General features: G+C 42.2%; 1 protein-coding gene across 2 annotated transcripts in view; it reads right to left on the reverse strand.

The window, feature by feature from the left end:
• The window catches only part of SHISA9 (shisa family member 9), a 219742-nt gene that overhangs the window by 191796 nt on the left and 7253 nt on the right, over nucleotides 1-20693 (reverse strand). For both annotated transcript variants that reach the window (XM_019750674.2, XM_019750675.2), the window contains exon 2: nucleotides 17420-17547. In XM_019750674.2, coding sequence (XP_019606233.2) covers nucleotides 17420-17547 — 128 coding nt within the window. The remainder of the gene's footprint in view (nucleotides 1-17419; nucleotides 17548-20693) is intronic.

The following is a 20693-nucleotide window of genomic DNA, read 5'->3' on the forward strand; positions in this document are numbered from 1 at the left end:
GTGGGAAGTGAGTCTGTCTGAGGCAAAAGCAGAGTCATGTCTCCCATCTCACTTTCAGCATATGCTCATTGTGTGGTGTGGGGAACAGAAATACTTACATTATTTATGTTGTTCGCTCTCTCGCTCACTCCCCCTCCCCTTCGCTTCTTCCCATCGCTGACCTGAGATCACAGCATTGAATGCACATATCCCAAAGGCACTATGCCTCACTGTCCTCCGTAGTAAGATAAAATATGGCATTGGACTGACCTGGCTCCTCCTCCAACCATGGAAAGTTAGAGGATTATTATAATCAGATCCCAACTGCTCAAGCATCCCCGGTTTCCTAGCAACCCTCCAAACGCTTTGGGGAAGAGTTGGAATGGAACAAGAACTTCACGGGTAAGGGTGTGGCAGCTGTGCTCTCAGATTGCTGGAGAGCTTCCCCAAATTGTCTCAAAGGCCTTTGTGGTCCATCACCCCAGCATCCCAACACGACACCTATTAGGCAAAGAAGTGATGGAAGGTAACACACTGCTCCAGAACTCACAGAGGCTCTGTTGCGAATTCCTTGTTCTGGGCTCCGAGGTCTTCCGTTCTGCAGTCAACTCCATCACTCCTCACTCCCAGGGGCGGCTCCTCTGCCCCAGCAAGGCTAGCTCCTTTCCACCTGCTTAGCAGCCTTGCACAAACTCTCTTCTCCACGTACAGATGTTTCCACTCACGTTTCCCTCCTTACCAACCACGTTGCCCTCCCCTTAAGGCAGCCCACATCTCACACCCTCTTCCAATTCCTTGACTCCCTTTCTCCATGACTGATGACCCTGTGAGCACTTGTTTTTACTGGTGACGTTACTGGGCATGATTAGAGACATGAGGCCAACACGTCCCCACAGTTAAAGCGCAACACAAGATCTAAGCCACTGGGAAGGAGAACCATGCAGGGGAGGTGGCCGGGCAGCATCCAGATGTTGGTAGAACTGAGTGGTCTGGAAGGGACTTGGACAGATACCAGAAGACAGAGACTAGGCAGAAGACGGGATTTCTCTGGACCTTCGGAAATGTGTTTGTTTCTCCTTTTGAACACTTAGCATCCATTCCCTACTTCTTCTCCTTTGGAAGACTCTCCTCTTCCTCACTCTGCAGTCTTGGTGAGACTATCAATCAAGGTGCCCCGCCTCCCTAGCCCAGGGGGTCACATGTGACTCAATATGAGCCCATTGGACACTTCCCTAGCCCCTTACACGTTACTGCAGCGAGCACAAAGAGAAAAACCCTTACACTCATTCCTAGGAGCAGAGAAGCTCTGATGAGATGGTGCATTGGCTCACGCCACCAACCCAGGTTAGAGCTGCCCAGGGTCCTGCCATCCCAAGCTCTGCTCTTCAGCTGTTCCTCCAGTTCTGTGAACCAACCTGTATTCTTCCAAGACATTCCCTGTCTGCTTAAATCACACAGCTCTGATTTCTGCTACTTGTACCCAAAATACCCAGATATAGAGTAGCTACCCTGAGCCTTGAAGGATAACAGACTACGAGGGTGCAGAGCGGGGTGAAAAAAAAGTATTAGCAGCGTTGGCCTCTCCGTCCTTTGTTAAGCTGTTCGAAGAGGTTTGGCTGATAAGTTTGCAACAAGCATAAGGTAAACTCCCTATGCATCAGATGCCTGAAAGCAGAATGGATTACCTTGGAACCTAATGAGTTTACCACCAAAGAAGATGATAAATGGGGCCATGCAAACATTAATCCAGCAGGATCCTTCAAAGTCGGCTCTCTAGAATATTATTTCCTCTATCTATCAATAATTGTTACACAGAAAGATGTGTAATAGATAGGATATCGGTTTGTAAACCATTGACGTGAACACAGTTGTAAATGGCTTTATGGCATTTATTCTATCTTGAATGTGCTAATATGTACTGAAAATTTTCCAAGAGGTAGGGAGAGCGTGTAGGTATTCCCAAACATTTTGGGCCAAGAAATTAGAATCTTGCAGAACATCTCAAAAGACTAGTGCTCAGTGGAACACCGATTGGGAAGCACTATGAGAGCGACAGATCAACCATGGAGACGCCATATAATAGATGTAAAGCACTTAACAAAGTGCCTAGCACACAGTAGGTGCTCAAAAATTACCGCTATAGTCTATAAATAGCATCTCCTTTTGTTCCCATTTCTGAGTAGCATTTCTCCACATTTATTCATACAATCTCTCCCTCTCCCTCACCGGACAAGCCCCATTGGGCTTCCTTTATTTTCACAAGCACGATGAAGCATTTCCCTACCCTGGGGCCTTTGCTCATTCTGTTTTTCTATCTAGAATGCCACTTTCCCTAAGTTGTCATTTGAATGGTTCCTTCTCATTCATCCTTGGGTCTCACCTTGTCACTTCTTCAGTGATTTCAGTTGGCCTTGTTATTCTTTATCCCATCATCTTACCATGTTTCCCCGAAAATAAGACCTAGCCGGACCATCAGCTCTAATGCGTCTTTTGGAACAAAAATTAATATAAGACCCAGTCTTATTTTACTATAATATAGGACCAGGTATAATATGATATAATATAATATAATATAATATAATATAATATAATATAATATAATATAATATAATATAATATAATATAATATAATTAATATAATACCAGGTCTTATATTAATTTTTGCTCCAAAAGACGCATTACAGCTAATTGTCCGGCTAGGTCTTATTTTGGGGGAAACACAGTACTTGTTTCCTCCCGCATTTATCACAGGTAATAACTGTTACCTTTAAAAATGTTTTACCTATTGGATATGTGAACAGTCTTCCCCCTCTCAAATGTAGACTCTAAAGGTCAGAGACCTGGCTTGTTTTTTGCTCCACTAGCACAGTGCCTAACTAGATAACGCAAGAAAAAGATGTATTAAGGGGTGGCTGGTTAGCTCAGTTGGTTAGAGCGTGGTGCTGATAACACCAAGGGTGCCGGTTCAATCCCCACATGTGTCACTGGGAGGTGTGCCCTCCTTAAATAAATAATTAAGTAAGTACACAAATAAATAAATAAAAAGTAATTTAAAAAAAGATGTATTGCATATATGTGTAATAATACAGAAGTCATTCTCCACGTAAAGGATATTGAACATAACATGCCCCATTTTCAATAGCAGATTTACAAGAATACATATGCATTCTTCATGTTGCTTTTGCTATATCAACCATGATTTTTTTTAAAAAATCAAGGATATACCATTAAACCACAGTTCTGGGTAGGCATTTCTGTAGCAATCAAAGGAATGCAGGTCTGATATGCAGTTTTATGATGTTCTGACTCGATACACATAAACAGCTTAGAGATCATAGGAGAACAAAAGGTTCTCCTATCACATGCCCCAAACTCCCCATTCATGTACTCACTTATCCATTAAGCAAAACTATGCTAATCCCCAATATACGTGCAAACACCATATGTTAGGCACCACGCGCTTGAGGCCTCTCCAACACATCAATCTGGTTTACAGTCCCTCACGTTGTATTACATTTATCTTCCCTCATTTACAAAATCGTAAGTTCTTTGAGGGGTTCGTATCACATAGGTAGCAGAAATGGAGGTGTGAACCCCTATGTTCATTGCAGCACTATTCACAATAGCCAAGATATGGAAGCAACCTAAGTGCCCATCAACAGACGTATGGATAAAGATGTGAAATACACACACACACACACACACACACACACACACACACAGTTACACACTCACACACAAAATATGGAATATTACTCAGCCATAAAAAAGAACAAAATCTTGCCATTTGTGACAACATGGAGGGACCTAAAGGGTATTATATTATGTGCAATGGGCAGACAGAGAAAGACAAATACTATATGATTTCATTTACATGTGTAATCTTAAAAACAAACGAACAAAATAGAAACAAACTCACAGATACAGAGAAAAAAAAATGATGGTTTCCAGATGGGAGGGGTGGGTGGGGGTATAGGTGAAAAAGGGGAAGGGACTGAGAAGTGTAAATTGGTAGTTACAAAATAGTCATGGGGATGTAACGTGCAGCACAGGGAATAGAGTCAATAATATTGTAATAACTATGGGTGGTGTCAGGTGAGTACTAGACTTATGGGGTGATCACCTCAAAAGTTATACAAATGTCTAATCACTGTGTTGTACACCTGAAACTAATATAATATTGTATGTATTTGGGAAAAAAATTTAAACAAACGGGTGTAAATATGTGGCACAGAAGTACTACGCTTCTAAACTTCTCTCAGAGCAGACATGGCGAATCAATCTCAGCACTCCTGCCCACTGACTGCTTGAATATGGCTTCAAAATCCCTTCCAACACTTCACTTCAGGCCACTAGCAGTCAGCAGTCAGCACCCAAAAGGAGACCTGTGCCTTCTCTGGGTGGAAGAAAGAGCCCAGACTTTGGAATCAGGCTATGCTGTATTTGAATCCATGGAGCAGATGGCTAGCCTAAGCCTGTTTAATATATCAGATATAGATAATCCTACTTACTTTGCAGGGTGGTAAAGAGAATTAAATGAGATAATATATTTGAAATACCCGGCACACAGCAGGTATCCAATAAATGCTACCTATTGATGTTATTACTTTTACCCCCAAGTAAGCCTCAGAGTGTGTTTCATATACAGTGGTTGCTTCATAAAATGGGCTGAAATGAACAGAAACCTTGCTGAAGCAACTGCAATGGGACATCAAGATAAAAAAAAAAAAAAAAAAAACAGGAAAAGATAGCCAAGAACGAAAATCTCCCTCTGTCCCCTCTATCCACGGCATGATATATCCCATCTTCCTCTTGTACTTTTCCTAAAAAGTATCCTGGGAGGCCAGCAATGCTCACTCAGAGCATTCGTGATTAAAAATCCAGAGACTGCATCTTTTGTTCCTAAGTGCTTTTCTTAGCTTGACCTGATTTTGCTCCAAGGGTGAGGATTATAAAATCCCGTGGCATATTTGGGGCATTTTGGGATTCAGAGTCAAAGGGTAGGTAAATACTTGATCTTAGCCCCTGAGAAGTCAGGGCTTAAGGCTTGTCATTGGGTGATTGCCCAATTATAGGATAGGAAATTGATCTGTGTATCTGTTCCTTTTTTTTTTTTTTCCTTTGCACCCACCACCTCCTCCCTTTGGGTTTTAAGACTTTCTTTTAAATATAATAATTAAATGTGGAACATAGCTGCTGGAGATTTAGAGTCTGCTTTGCAATACATTAAAATCAATATTGTGATCCTAAGCAGGGGATTATTAAGATTACTTTGCATCACTAAAGGTTTTTTTATTATCCATATCAACACAACAGTTATTTCATAAATATTAAACATACCCAATCCCCTCCTTATTTTGCTTTCATGCTAATGAAATTGAGAGTCAGCACAGACAGAGACATTATAAGGCAATCTATGATACAGAAAAGCTGAAAGAAATGAAACAGGAGGAAATACTATTGAGAAAAAAATCAACTGTGATTAAATTGGTGGACTGGACTTTGAAAACCTTGCTTTTGTGTGACATTTCATAATTTCCAGGTAGTAGTGGAATATGTATTTGTGATCTTTTAAATGTATGCAACCTCTCTTGGCACCTAATTTGGCATTTGCTAAACTCTGAAAACAACACTGAAGGTTTAGTCCACAAGAAATAAAACCCAATGAATTGACAAAGTAATAGTAGCAATTACTTGAGAAATGTGTCCAGTATCGTATTTTGAGAGCATTCTTTCCACCAATTGTTATAGAGCACCTATATGCACCAGGCACTGAGATGCAGTGAGGAATAAGACACACAAGGTCCCTGGTCTCGCGGAACTGACATCTTGGCAGGAAAGATACAAAAGAAACAAGTCAACAAGACAAGTTTAGGTAGTGACATGAGCTATGATGAAAATAAAGCGGTGACCGAATAGAGAGGCATGGTGGTGGGATTCTTTGTGTCTAGAATGGCTGATTTCTACAGGGAAGGCTTCCGGGAAGAGATAGCAGTTTAGCCAAGACCTACACGATAGGAAGGAGTATACATCGCAATGATCTGGAGAAGGGTATTGCAGGCGGAGGGATGAGCGAAACTCAAGATCCTAAGGTAGAAGCCATCCTGGCAGGTCCCAATGAGAGGAAAGAGACCTCTCTATGATAAAGTGAGTGAGACAAAGAGTAGGAGCGGAGCTCAGGCAGGTGATGTTGGACCTTGCAGGCATACGATAAGTTTAACTTATTATTATTAATATTATCATTATTATTATTGTTGTGGAAATGAGCAATGGAAAGCTCAACTGGATGGTTTTAAGAAAGTGATGTAACGAACTGATATAGAGTGGTGTAATGAAGTTAAGGTGAAAACTCAAATGTCACTGCACCCCCCAAATTGCCCCACATCCAAATGCAAGGTGGGGACGCAGCAGCACTACATCTGGAGCTTGGATAATGGGCTTGTGGTCCTTGTTACGCCACTTAACCAGCTCTGTGAGCTAAGACCAATCACAACCAGCTAAGGGCAGGGATTCACTAGTTTATTCACCAAACGTTTATTAATTGCCTGTTGTGAACTCAGGTCTAAACGCTGGGAATCAAGATACACACACCAAAAAATGGCATAATCCTAGTCCTCAAAGAGCTCACGATCTAGAAGGATAAAATCTCAACAGAGTCAGTACATCTATGGATAGATTTGGGTATTCCTGGCTAAGGCGCTGTAATTCCAGGTGATTTTTGTAAGATTTAAATGAGACACACGCTTTGAAAACCGTGGGTAATTTATAAATGGTAGCTTTTGCTTATAGAAATTCGCATTCTTTCCATTGCAAGGGACAGAACCGCATCTGAAATTGAGTTTGAAAGAAAGCCATTCTCTGATGTTGCTGGAAACCCTGTGGCTTCAGATATGGCCAGATCCAGGAACTCAAATTCACTCTCTTCACCTCTACATTCTGCCTTTCTCTGCAATGTCTTTATTTCAGAGCACGTTCTCCCCTTGTAGTGGCAAGACAGCTTCCAACAGCTCCAGGTGGATATTCTAGCCTCCTAGTAACCCTAGCAGTGACTTTTCTCTTCAACAGTTCACCAACAAAGTTATGGACCTAGTTCATGCTGAAATAAAATACTTAGTTCACATAGAATAAATAATTCTATGACTGGAGATCATGTTTGTATCTATAAAGAGGTCATCATCAATGACAGAAACAAGAGTCTCAGTACCATATTATGTGAAGATTTTTATAATTATATGCATGTACACAATAATTATGTAATTAAAATAATAATCAATGCATGTTTTAAAGCAGTACCAGGATCTGAACCTAGCTACCTCTAAGCTGATTAGCAGAACAAAAATTTTCATAAGAAAGATTTTTTTAAACATGCTTATGCAATGTCCTTGTCAGCTATTATCAAAGAATTGTTTGACTGAGGACCTTCTTTGACTTTGAATATATGCACTCAATTTGTTTAAATAATGCCTCTGCCCAATGAGGCGCTTCCGCCTCCGTTCCTTGTTACTACTCAATAAAGGAAATCAAATACCACGCCCTTCCCTTGCACAACTTCCAATTCATGGGCTTTAGGAAATTCAATATGTTGTTAAAACGGCAAGGACATCTGAATATTTCAAAGAGCTTCCTTTGAATAATTGGTGAGGCATCAAACTAAAGCAGTGCTGCACCAGTAGCTATGAAATCTATCCCTTCTTTTATATCCTGAAGTCCATTTCAGAGAATGGCCCAGTCAACCGGTATTTGTGACCAGTAATTGTGTCCTAAATGGTCAATAACATTTTTTAACCTAACAGGTTTCATGGTTGTATCACATTAAGAAAACCATACATTTTCCTGGATCTCAGTTTCATTATTTGAAACAATGAAGAGAATGGGATGACTATAATCTCTCTACATATACATATATACATACACATATAGACACATATATGATAAGACCATTTAAGGAATGATCAGTGATTACTAAAAATGCAAATCTATGTTCTTGTTTTCAACTGACTGGAGGGAGAAACAAAAATGAGAATGGTGGAATAAACTTCTCATGACACTAGTTTCATTTCATTTAGGAACTGCATTTTATTTTGAGAACGATTTCTTAACTAAATGTTTGGTGCTAAAATGTCCATATCATGTATGAAACGATGGTGAGAGTATTTAGTAGTTACTCGTTTACCTAATTTCCTTTCTTGGCAAAACTGAAAGTTAGTACACTATGTTGGGCCCTCATTTCTTCAGTTAATTTTAATTTTTAATAATCTTTGTAACCAAAAGTATGGTGAACCAAAGGCAAGATAATTCCTAAAGTTCCCTCCAGCTCCGAAATTCTGTAAGATAAACTTTTCCTTCTGGGTGTTTTGAACTGAATAATTACATCCAGGGCGCGATTCAGCACCGTGGACAGATCTCCGAGGAGCCGGTCCATCTCCCTGGACACAAGGTTAGATTTAAATGAATAAAATACTGGCTGTGCTTTGAGCATGGCAGCCTTCGTGTGAGCCCAACTCCAGGCCTAATACCTACCTTAATGAGTTTAAATCTTCATTTAATGAAATATTCAGATTATGATTACACTTAGTTTCATTAACTGCATTCTCAGACTAATGTGTTGGGATTTCCTTTTCAAATTGTAATTAACTTTCCTGAGAATTCTTATTGGGATTTTCTTTTCTTTTTTTGGCAGTTTCCTAAAACATTATAAATTATTCTAATATATGTATTATGGTATTAAACTATGTTGCTTAACTTTATGCTGGCTGTTATATTTAAAAGAATAAAAATTTCAACACTAACCTTGAAGAGATGCAAGCTAACTGAGCTGTACGAGGTCTTGGAAAAGAAACTGTATTCAACGATCGATACCTGGTCCTGAAGTTTTGATCTTCCTGTGTCAGACATGTCATTGTTATTTCCCTACCAAAAGCAGTGTGACCCTAACAAAACCCTCTTACCCTGTATACAATTTATATAAAACTAACCAGACCTGCAAGAGACATCTATATTCTAAGACAATCAAAGATGAGAAAAGTCAGGACATGAAAATTTTTGGCTTTCTTTCATTCCGATTCTTGGAAAGTTGTTGGGGGGAGGGGGGGGTGGTATTTCTCTTCCAGAACAAAATATCAGCTTTTCAGGAAAATCTGTCCTACTCTCTCTTCCCTCTCCCTCAGCCTCAGGCATTTTAAAGAAGCCGCCTGCATGCTCCCACAGCATCTGGTATTTACTCCTATCCTGCTGCTGTGCAATTAATTACCTGTCCGCTCTTTCATCCCTGACCCCGCATAATACACCCGACAGGACATTTCCTATTTTTGTCTCATTCATCCTCATACCTCCAATGCCTAGCACATTGCCTGATACATAGCAAGATTTTAATAAACACCAGTTGAACGTTGATTGATTACATGGAAATATTAACGACAAGACAGCAAAGAATTGTCTAGAAATCTGAGTCCTCCAGGACAGAAATGGTGACTTTATCTCAGTCGGTCTATTTTCAAAGATGAGGGTAATCTAATATAGTGATTCTTAGTGGAAATCAATACATGAGGAGAAGAAGAGATAATCTGGTACATCACCCAGTGTGGGTCCTTGGGGACGGCATGAGAAAGGTCATGAATGAAATACAGGGTTTAAAACCCACATCTAGTGTCTGAACTCCTTACCAAACATCTCTGTGGCCTTGGGCAAGTTACTTAAACTCTCTGAGCCGTGGGTTCTCCTCTCTAACATGTGGATGCAAATGCCTATTTCATTTATTTCCTGGAGTTGTGAGAAGTATAATGCATGCGCGTGGTAGGTCCAGAACAAACATGATTCTGTTTTATTTCTTCCTCTTTTTTCATCCATGCTAAGTGTCAGTCACATCATCGGCATGCTGCAACATTTAATCCTAATATATAAATAGAAATGCTCTCCCAAAGGAACTGTGTCCAAGGATAGGCTTTTCCTAGTATGGAAGGAACAGAACTTGGCATCTTTTAAACTAAACCAGACACTGTGATAAGCACTTCGGCTTTCTTTACAAATAGTGCTACAGCTGGTTGGAAGTACTTTGGAAAGGCAATGCAAATCTAATTAGGCAATGCCATGTGGCCAGCATTAGTAGCAATTTTTGAAAAGAGCCCAGGAGATGACTTCCAGAAAGTGGTGATTTTTTTTTCTTTTAAGGGCTCTGTTTGCTCTGTTTCTGTTGCTTGCATATGGACACACACACACATACACACAATCTCACTTTCTGGATAGAAATACAAGACACGTTTGGGGCCATACCGATTCATACTGGCCTGGTCTGCCAGGGTAAATAGAATATTAAAAATCAATATTTCCAGCAGAACAAAAGCTCATGTGTTTTAAATGGGAATACAAGAAAAACAGAAGACAGGAACAAATGGTGAAGAATGGGACAGCTGCTCCATTAGAGCTGTTTCCTTGAGAAGGAACTGACAGTTTCTTCAGATCTCATTTGCATCAAAAACATTAGTAGTAACAAACACACACACACAAATCGTGTTATCAGCTGACACCCAGAGTGAAAACATTTTCACTGTTGAAGACAACTGCACAGTGAATTCGTGGTGATATGTACCATTGTCCCCTGGTGAATGGACCACTTTACCACCAATGTCCCCTGATTCCACAAATAATAATAGTAACCACCAACATTTATGCTACCGGGCACTATGCTCAAGTTTGTGTTCATTCATTTAATCCTCACAACAATCTTGAAAGGGAAATGTTATTTTGCTCCCTTTATAGAATGGGAAACTGAGATTCGGAGAATTAAATTAGTTTTTCCAAGACTGCACAGCTAGTAGGTGACCGAGCAGACACCCAGTCCAGTTATGCCTACTCCCAAGCCTGTATCCCTCATCTCCTCACTGCACTGTCTCAAGGACATATGAGACATGTTCAGTGAGCATCACCCACATATCAGGGTCTCCCCTATAACGTGAATACCTCAAGACAAAGCCAGAGCTCTCGGTCTAAGACCACACAAAGTCAATTCAGCTGAGCCTACAAACGGCTTTAGCTGATGCAGTATACGTCCACCCCCTAACTCCTATGAACCCTATACCTCACTGACCCATGGGCCAAAACCATTGCAGTCACAGATCGTCAGATGCTGGTAGCTGAGGCTTCATAGAAGAGAGTTAAAGCCTCACATGAGTTCCCTCAAAACTCAAAATCTGCTCGTGGGTTCCACCAGGCTTCTTACAGAGCTTGGGCTAGAGATCCAATCATGTGTGTGTCTACTCGTTCATTCAGCAAACACCTGTTGCACGCTGCATAATGTCTAGGCACTGGAGATACAGGGATGAATAAAGCAAATGCGACCCTGCCCCCACCTTGCTTCTCAAGCATGGCCTTCTTGGAGGACCTGCCCCCCTACAGTGCTGACTGGGAGCCCTAAGACATTCCACCCCACCCAACAGATAGAATGGGTGGAGTCAGACAGCTGCCCCAGGGGAAGCCAGGCCATTGGCTGGTCAGAGGAAACCCATCCCACTTTGTCTCTCTGGATCATATGGACTAAAGGACAGAGTGATTGACCACAGGAAGGACAGATAAGGCAGCGATGCATCTTCACTCACTCCACCTCCTGAAGCCGGTGTGCTGGTCCTGCGTCCCACCCTTCCTGAGCCTGGAATTCACCAGAAGACAACCACTGTGCATCCAGGCTATGGGGGCAGACAGACATGCGTTTGAATCCCGGCTCTTCTGTTTATTACTATGGTATCAGGGACAAGTTCTTTAATTTTTAATGTTATTGTGGACATTTCCAAATACAATGGTACCTCGGTTTTCTAATGTCTCTATTGACGAACATTTCGGTTTACGAACGCCGTAAATTATATGGATCTATGCTATCATTAGATAGTAAAATTCATGCTAACTTTGCAGTTTTAGGGGTTGATTTTAAAGGTCTGGAATGGATTAATCCATTTTACGTTACTCCCTATGGGGAAACCATGCCTCGGTTTTCGAATGTTTCAGAACTCGAATGGTCTTCTAGAATGGATTACGTCTGAAAACCAAGGTACCACTGTATACACAAAGATAAAGAAAATAGGATACTGAGTACCCAGGTATTTAGTCATCCAGCTGCAATAATAATATTTTCCCCAGTTTGTTTCATCTGCGATCCACCCCCCGCCCCACCCCAATTTTGTAGGTTCCTGGAGATTTTAAAAGGAAATCTCAGTCATCATGTTAGATGAGTTCCTTAACTTCCATGAATTTTCAGTTTTCTCCTTCATAGAACAGAAATAATGACACCTCTTCCATAGGCTTTTTCATTCATTGGACAAAAATTTATGGAGCTGCTGCCATGAGCCAGCCCGGTTCCTGCCGTGGGGGGTGCAGCTGTGACAACACACAGCAGTTGCTCTCATGGAGTTTACAGTGTATGCAGTGGAAGAGGCATGAATCATGAGTATGACAATTTCAGAGAGAATCAAAGTTATGATGGAAACAGTGGAGACATGGGGAACAAATAGTAGGTGACTTGGGAGCCAAAGAAGTGTCCTCTAAGGAAGTGGTAATAGGCATAAGCTGTGAGAGCAAGGAGGTCTGGGAGCAGAAGCGCAAGTGTCGAGACCCTGCCGCAGAAATGAGCCAGGCTGTTTGAGGGTTGGTTTGAGTACGAAATGAGCTAATCCATTCAAAGCTTTAGCATCCAATGCCTGGTACATAGCAAGGGCTCCACAAACACAACTTCTTATTCCCCTTAAGGAAGAACTCGTCACAAGACCCTAAATACACGGCAGTATATTTTGGAAACAGCTCTCTTTCCTAGGGTGCTGAGAGATCTCTCGATTCACATAGCATATCCTTTAACGCCTTCTACTCCTGGGGGAAGACGTCCCCGTCTGCAAACACCTGTACCTCAAGGAGAGGTCATGTAGTGTAACAGCAAACAACACTGACCCTGGGGTCTTACTTGCTCCACTGAAATCCCAGCTCCATGACTTAGTAGCTGTATGAACTCTGGACAAGCCACTTAACCTTTGAGTCTCAGTTTCCCAACCTTATGGTGGTGAAAATAATGTTACCAACCTAATAAGGTTTTGACGACTTAACGGGTTGGGGGTTTAGAATGTTGTTTGTCTAAGTCGCTGTTCACATTACACAATTTTACATATTTTATAATCTCATACACTCATATCTATATTTACCCTTTTGCCTGCCCTGATTAGGAAATTCCCCACCCCACCCCCCATTGTTTTTTTTTTAAATATTTGGGAATATCCCTGCCAGTATCTCCAAAAGTCATAGGGCTTCCAGGTGCCTTGGTTAATATGGAGAAATGAACGGAAATCCATCTGGCCCTAGATAGGAGCCGTACAACATCTTCAGAAACTAAACAATGAACCTGCTTTTCATCTGCCTCCTTCTTACTGGGGAATGGTCCTGGGGGAATAGGGGTGGGGTGAGGCTGGAATCGGGGCCTGGTCTTTCTGATGGCTTCTTTGTCCTGAAATAGGAAGTCAGCATTTTCCTCAGTTTGAGGTGAGATCTCACTTGCTCCATTTATGTTGTAAAATAAACAGTGTAACATCAACCCGATTTCAAAGAGGGGTCACATGTTTGTACGGACTGAAGGTACTTTGTCCCGTGAGTGTGAAACCACAGTCAGGATAGCCACTGGTTCCATTCCAGCACTGACCTGGAGAAAAATTTTATGTGGATGTTTTTATAGGCACTGGGAGAAACTTTTTATACTGTGGCAATAAACGTGGTGTCCTAGCTGCCGACTTACTATTGTTTCTAGTCTTTACCATGTCATGAAACACAACTGCATAACCAAAATCCGACCACCGAGGCTGCTGTACTAAATAGAATGGAGTTCTGGATTGGATCCTGGAACAGCAAAGAGATATTTGCGAAGAAACTAGTGAAATTCAAACACTGTGTCCAGTTGAGGTGAAAATAATATACTCCTGTTGATTCCTTAGTTTTGACATGGGAACCATGGTAACGTAAGATGTTAACATTAGGGAAAAGTGGGTGAGGAGCATACAGAACTGTGTGCTCCCTTTTTCATTTTTCTGTAAATACAAAGTAATTCCAAAATTCAAGAAAAAGTTTTTTTAAAGTATATTAACACAAACACGTTGAGAAGCGTTGCTCCAGGTTGTATCCTCGTATCCACAACCCCACTCACATCTCCCCTTCTTACGACTGAAGGGAGCCTGTATTTACCCTGCACTCCCAAAAGGGGTGGCAGGCAGGGAGGCTGAGGTTGGGGAGACAGAGTATGTTCATAGCACTTGAGGACAAAATGTGCCTTCAAAAGCAAACTATAATTATACAGACGCCCAAGAGCATTTGCAGAAAATCACTGTCTCATCTGAATCTACATCCTGTTAATCAAAGAGGTCAAGGCCTTTTTGATTATCAGACTAAATATTTTTAGGCAATATCAGTGAATGCCTGGAAGGGACATGAGCAGAATCAGGAGAAGAAAAATCCGTCTTCAGAGAGAGGCAAGTCCTGCCTATCGCAGGACAAATCAACCACAGGAAATTTATGCAGAAATGTTGGCCAAAATGTCCCCATACTGAAACTTTCTCCTCCCTATTTGACGCCACCCTAGTTCTTCTCCACAACCCTCTTTCTGAATGTCCAGATTTCAACACTGACTTTTGATTCTCTTCGCATTTGACCCCAGCACAAGGGCAAGCTCAGAACGTGAGTTAGCATTAGTATTAAGAAGATGAGGAGGGAGAAATAGATGGAAATGATTAACATATTATCTTAAAGGAATGTTGAGTGGATCATTGAATAGAGATGAAAATGACATTTAAGATGGGGGACTATTGAGTTCCCAGTCAAACCCGGTAACTTGGATGTCTAGTGAAGAACACCTTAAAAATGGCATGAACATGCCCCCTTTTGTATATTATAAGCAGACACATCTTTCTTTCCATGTTTTCTAATAGTACATGTTTCTAGCTCCTGGAATGTCCAGAAGACGCTTTTATATTCAATAGGTGCATTCTACTTCTGGCACTAAGGGCTGGCCTCGCTTTCCAATCATCAGACTGAATTCCTTCTCTCCTAGTCCTCTATTGATGAAAGCGAGCTCTGCTCTCTGTTTGGCTTCTTGAATCCCTAATAATTGATAGATATCAGTCATCTAGTCCTATCCTCTCAATGAACTCTGAAAATCGTTCCTTCTTCTGAACATGCCACTTTTCCCCTGTGTCTATCATACATAAATAGCTCCTGAAAATCAATAAAAAGACAAAGCCATCACGAGGAAACCTATCATTACTACCAACTAGTGAATTAGTTGTATAGACTTACTAATATAAATCTGTGAAAAAGCTATATGCTTATTTCCCAGATATTCCCAAGCATTCTAGGAAATAAGGATTAGATCAACCTAGCAGGATTATATATTAACATCTGCGGAGAATTCCATTACACCTGGAATTCTCCCTTGCAGTTCACCAGGAATGCTCTGGTTTTATTCCACCCACTAGAATATTACAAGGCACATTTCTTTTTCTTGGTATAAAAGATCAATGACCCCTGAGACACAGATACAGAGTAAAAGCAAGTATCAGAAATAAATCAAGTTAGTCTGCCACAAGAGACGTCTGAATTATTCGGTGCCTGAACACCCATCTCTAAGCAGTGTATTTTTTTCAGTATAACATTAAACAAAAGTCACTCAGTAAAGCAAGATTCCTTAATGTACCCCGCCCTTTGCCTGATGGAATGAAAAAGCTTGGGTAAGTTCAGTGAGTTAGTTATTCCCTGTGAGTGCTGATTCAAACATCATCCTAAAGATTGAAACTTCAAATGAGAACAGGGTTAACAGTCACCTTTGATAGCCAGGGACTCCCCCATTTCACCTTTGTCTACTCCCCACGATCACATTCACTCACTTAGGATGGTTAGGACTCACACGCATTTCAGTTCAACTTATTTCCCAGAGCCATCCATCTAAAAGACAATGTGCTTGTTTCCATCAACGCCAGAATGGCTCACAGCAGTTGCTGTGTCAGAGTTGGTGAAATACACCATATCTTTCAGGGCTGGGAGATTTGGCCATAAAACTTCCAATTGCTGGTGTAGTTTGTTCTCAAATGTGGCTATTTCTCATACCCTTTTATGACCTGGTTCATAAATATATAATGTTGACTTCTTTAACCCAATGAAACCTAAAACTTGATGCCCATTTTCAAACCATATGAATACTGACTTCGGGAACATACTGCGACATTTCCAAGGCCATGAGAAATGACCACTGTGAAGACTCAGAGACTTTGCGTCACCCATGTCAAATTCCACAGAATTCCTGTACCCTTGGAGCACAAAAAAATTGCAACCAAACAGTTCAAAATGATGATTCAGCAAATAAAACACCAATGCAACCCCTGGTGGAACTTCAGCCAAGACGACCCAGACTATAAAACGTTCAATGGCAGAACTGTTTCTATTTTGAAGAACCTCCAGCCACAACTAAATGCATCCTTTAAATTGTCTGGCTTTTGTTATTTTAAACCAAACCCTCCGCATTACTCTAATGTGGGGGTTACTTGAAAACATAATTGCTGGGAATACCCAGAGGAGTATGCTATTGTCAAAAACTAAACCATCTTGTTTTTCCCACTCCCATTAGTCAGTACATCAGATCCATAATGTATGTTGCATACACAGACCGTTGAAGGGAAATAAAATCTTTGGGAGCATACCAAGATCCCCAAGCATGCTCCATCCGCTGCTGGAGAACACCTATTGAAACACAGTAACCAATGCAGCTCTTTTTGCTACTGTTGAATCACATATACTCAGCCTGAAACAACAAAACCAGAACTCACTCCACACACAAAGGCGCTCCTGTGTACACGTATGCACATGTACATGTACGTACACACATACACACACACACACAAAATAGTTTGTGGATTCTTTTTATGAAACTCTAGTTTTATGAAAAATAGATCTAATTCTTCTGAACTAGTATCAATTCATTGAAAATAGTATGAAACCTAAACGTCACAACTGGTCTACCTCAGGAGGCAGACAGATAAGCAAATGGACCGCTGGTTAACTGATTGATAAACCAAGATGAACCAACCCAATGGGTTATTGGCTAACAGATTAACTATCTAAGATGAACCAACCAAGCAATCAATTGGTTAACTAAGTACCCAACCATGATGACTCATCCAAGGGGGCCATTAGTTAACAGGAGAACCAGCCCTGAGAAACTAACCAAGTGGATCACTCTTTCACAGAGAAACAAACCAAGTGAACTCTGACGGTGCCAAACACAGTTTCCTCCAGGGAAGACGAAGTAAAACGTCTAACTAGTCAATGAAGAGAAACTCTTCATGAACGCAAACACACAGCTTGAACGCTGGAGGTGTGACCACCGCCAGGCTCGCCATGTGGGACTGGAAATGGATCGCACAGCTCTACTTACGAAGGTTGTTCACGGGGGTTCTGGTATCCATGTTCTCATAATGCTGCACGTGGACGACGATGTTGAGGTCTCTCTCCATGTGGTCCGTGTTGCAGTGGCCCTGGGGCCTCATGACGTCTGCAAGGGCCCTGAAAGAAGAAAGAGTTGAAATCTGTTCATCCAGGACACAATGAACGGCATCCGCTGTCCTCTGGGCACAGTGCTTGGGAACAAAAGGCGAGGCCCCTTACTCCCTGGAGCCACCATTCTGGTTAGAGGTGGGAGCAGAGGAAAGACACAAGCAAGCAAGTAAGCTCACTGCAATGAGAGGCTATAAAGGCTTCATGTAGAACAGCTGCCATGTTGCCCACCACAGCTGTGTAACAGCAGTATTACCCACGTCAGAGCTGTTGAAAAGACCAAAGGATGACTAAACCTAATGTGCACACCATATATTTAATGCCCCCAATATCTAACACTCGATACCAATGCTTCATGTACAGCAATGGCCCACGGTTAGTAACAAATAGCATTTACTGAGTACTTACCGTAAACCAGGCACTATGTTAACTCAAGAAGGCAGCATACACACACCTTAGGAAGATTGCCACTTCTTTGCGGGTAAGTAAACAAAGGCTGTCATGCGGGGCGGTCTGCGGGGTCCCTGCTCCCGCTCCCCACACAAGAACGCAGGATATGGTGAGGCCAAAAAGGAACACCCACGGAGCCATAGGTAGGGGAGTCACACCACTATATTCTCGCTGGCGGCACTATACTCTCAATGGAGGCTGGATTCACACTGTCCGCAAACCGCCATCCACGCTTGCCAGCCCAGCCACCATCTTCTTGCTAGCCCCCATTCTTTTTCCTCTCTCTGCTAGCCTAGCCACAGCAGTTATATTAGTGGCCATTGGCTCACTGGTTACAGCTGACGGCCAACTAGCCACAGCTGATGGCCATGCAATCACAGTTGATGGCCATTTACTACCTGAGCCAGCACCTTTCTATGTGAGGCTGAGAGCCTGGGACTGCTTTTTGGGGTTTGGCCCCACAAAGGCTCACAGAGGTGAATTAACCTGCTCAAGGTCACACTGCCCGTAGGGAGTAGCGCAGGGATTTGAACCTGAGTCTGTGTTCACAGCCCCGTACCTGGTGTGCGCTGGGTTCCCGTTACCTATGGAGGATTTGGTGTGATCCATCCACACCCCAGGCTGCTGCTGTTCTTAATGAGTAGGGATGGAGGGAAAGCATAGAACCTGAGGCACCTGCTGTGTTTCGGGCACTTTCCATTTATCATCATGGTTAATCCCCTTGACACTCACCCAAGGGTTAATATTCTTATCACTATTATATTATAAATAAGGAAACAAGTTGAGAGGTAGCCAAGTGATGGTTTTAACTTCCCAGGGCTGCTGTAACAAAATACCACACACTGGGTGACTTTACACAACCAAAAGTTACTGTGTCGCAGTTCTGGAGGCTAGAGGTCCAAACTCGAGGTGTTAGCAGGGCCACGCTCCCTCTGAAACCTGGCGGGGAACTCTCTGCCTCACTCTAGCTTCCGGGGGTTTGCTGGCAATCTTTGGCATTCAGGGGTTTGTGGGTGCGTCACTCTAGTCTCAGCCTCCATGCTCACAGGGTGATTTCCGTCTTTACATGGAAATTTTCTTACAAGGATGCCCGTCACAGGGGCCCACTCTACTCCAGTTTGCCCTCATCCAAACTACATCTGCAATTATCCTATTTCCAAACAAGGTCACACTTGGAGGACCAGGGGGGTTAGGACTTCAATATGTCTTTTTTTGGCAGGGACAGAATTCAACCCATAATAGTGGCCTTCCCAATTACATGTAAGCTTAGGAAAGAAGCTCAGCATTAGCACACAAAACAGAGTAAAGATAATTGTCAAACAGACATTGCACTTATTTTTTCAAACAGATATTGCACTTATTTTTCACCAACACATATTTTTTCTCTTTACCTACCCTCCACCGTGTGTTTACGTAGATATATGAACATCCTCAAAAGATACATAACATTGTAGTTATGATTGCGTGTGTGTCTTTTACTCACTTGCAACTGCGGCACAGTATTTCAACCTATGCAACCCCCATAGTTCATTTACCTGCAGACAGGATAGTCTCAACATCCATCAGCTAGTAGGGCGGAGACACTGACTAATCAGAATGGATGCCCTCTGTAAACACCCAGCTGTTTCATACTGCCGATTGCCTTCCCTAATGTGGGCGGGCCTCGTCAATCAGTTGAAGGCCTGAATAGAACAAAAGGCTGACCCTCCCCCAATAAGAGAGAATGTTCCTACCTGATGGCTTTCAAACTGCAAGTCACCTCTTCCTGGTTCTATGTAGTCTGCTGGTCTTTGGACTCAAACTGGGCCATGGGCTCTGCAGATTTTGGACTCGTCAGTGGCAGTTCCATATGAGAAATAACGTGTGTGTGGGTGTGTGTGTACATACACTAATTCCCTATAGGTTCTGCTTCTCTGGAGAGCCCTGAATAATACAGGTAACTTATGGAAGAAACTACACTTTTCCTTGATAACCCTTAATCCATTTCAGAACAACTATGTTTATTGCCATTTGTGAGGGCAAAGCTGGCTGAATATGGGCAAGTCCATAAGCTGCGACTTAGTACCAATGTACTTGTAGATTTCTTTGTATGTTACCTGTCTCGCTATTTGACTATGGAGGGCGGGAATTATCTGTACTATTCACTGTTCTGTGATAGCTCTCAGCACAGTGCTGGGTACATACCGTAAGTACCTATTGAATAAATACCTATTGCATGAGACTATGAATGGGTGAATTGAATGAATGAATGAATGAATGAGATACTTTCTTATGTCATGCAAACCCGGATGTCAGAAACCGGAACTCTTCTGTGCCAGATTCTATTCGAGACACCCGGCTAGAACTGTGGGTGAAACTGTTGGTGGCCTTGCTCTCCTTGCTCTGGACGGTCGTGGAAGGAGACAGATAATACACTAGTAAGACAGTAAATGAGTAAGTTCATTTTAGACAGTAATGTGAAATGAAGCAAACAACACTGAGCGACAGGCAGGAGGGGATTAGGGACAGCGGTAACTCAGCCGGGGTGGTCAGGGACAGCTTCTCAGAGAAGGTGACATTTGAGCTGAGGCCTGAGGGACGAGGAGGGGCCAGCCACATAAAGTCCAACGGGAGAGAATTTGAGCCAAGCCACCACAACAGCTCCAAGGTGGCAATGAGCTTGGCCTATTTAGGGAACAAAAAGAAAAGGCTGCGTCCCTTTTCTT

This window comes from Rhinolophus sinicus, linkage group LG18 (assembly GCF_036562045.2).
Source record: "Rhinolophus sinicus isolate RSC01 linkage group LG18, ASM3656204v1, whole genome shotgun sequence".
In the NCBI taxonomy this organism is placed as follows: Eukaryota; Metazoa; Chordata; class Mammalia; order Chiroptera; family Rhinolophidae; genus Rhinolophus; species Rhinolophus sinicus.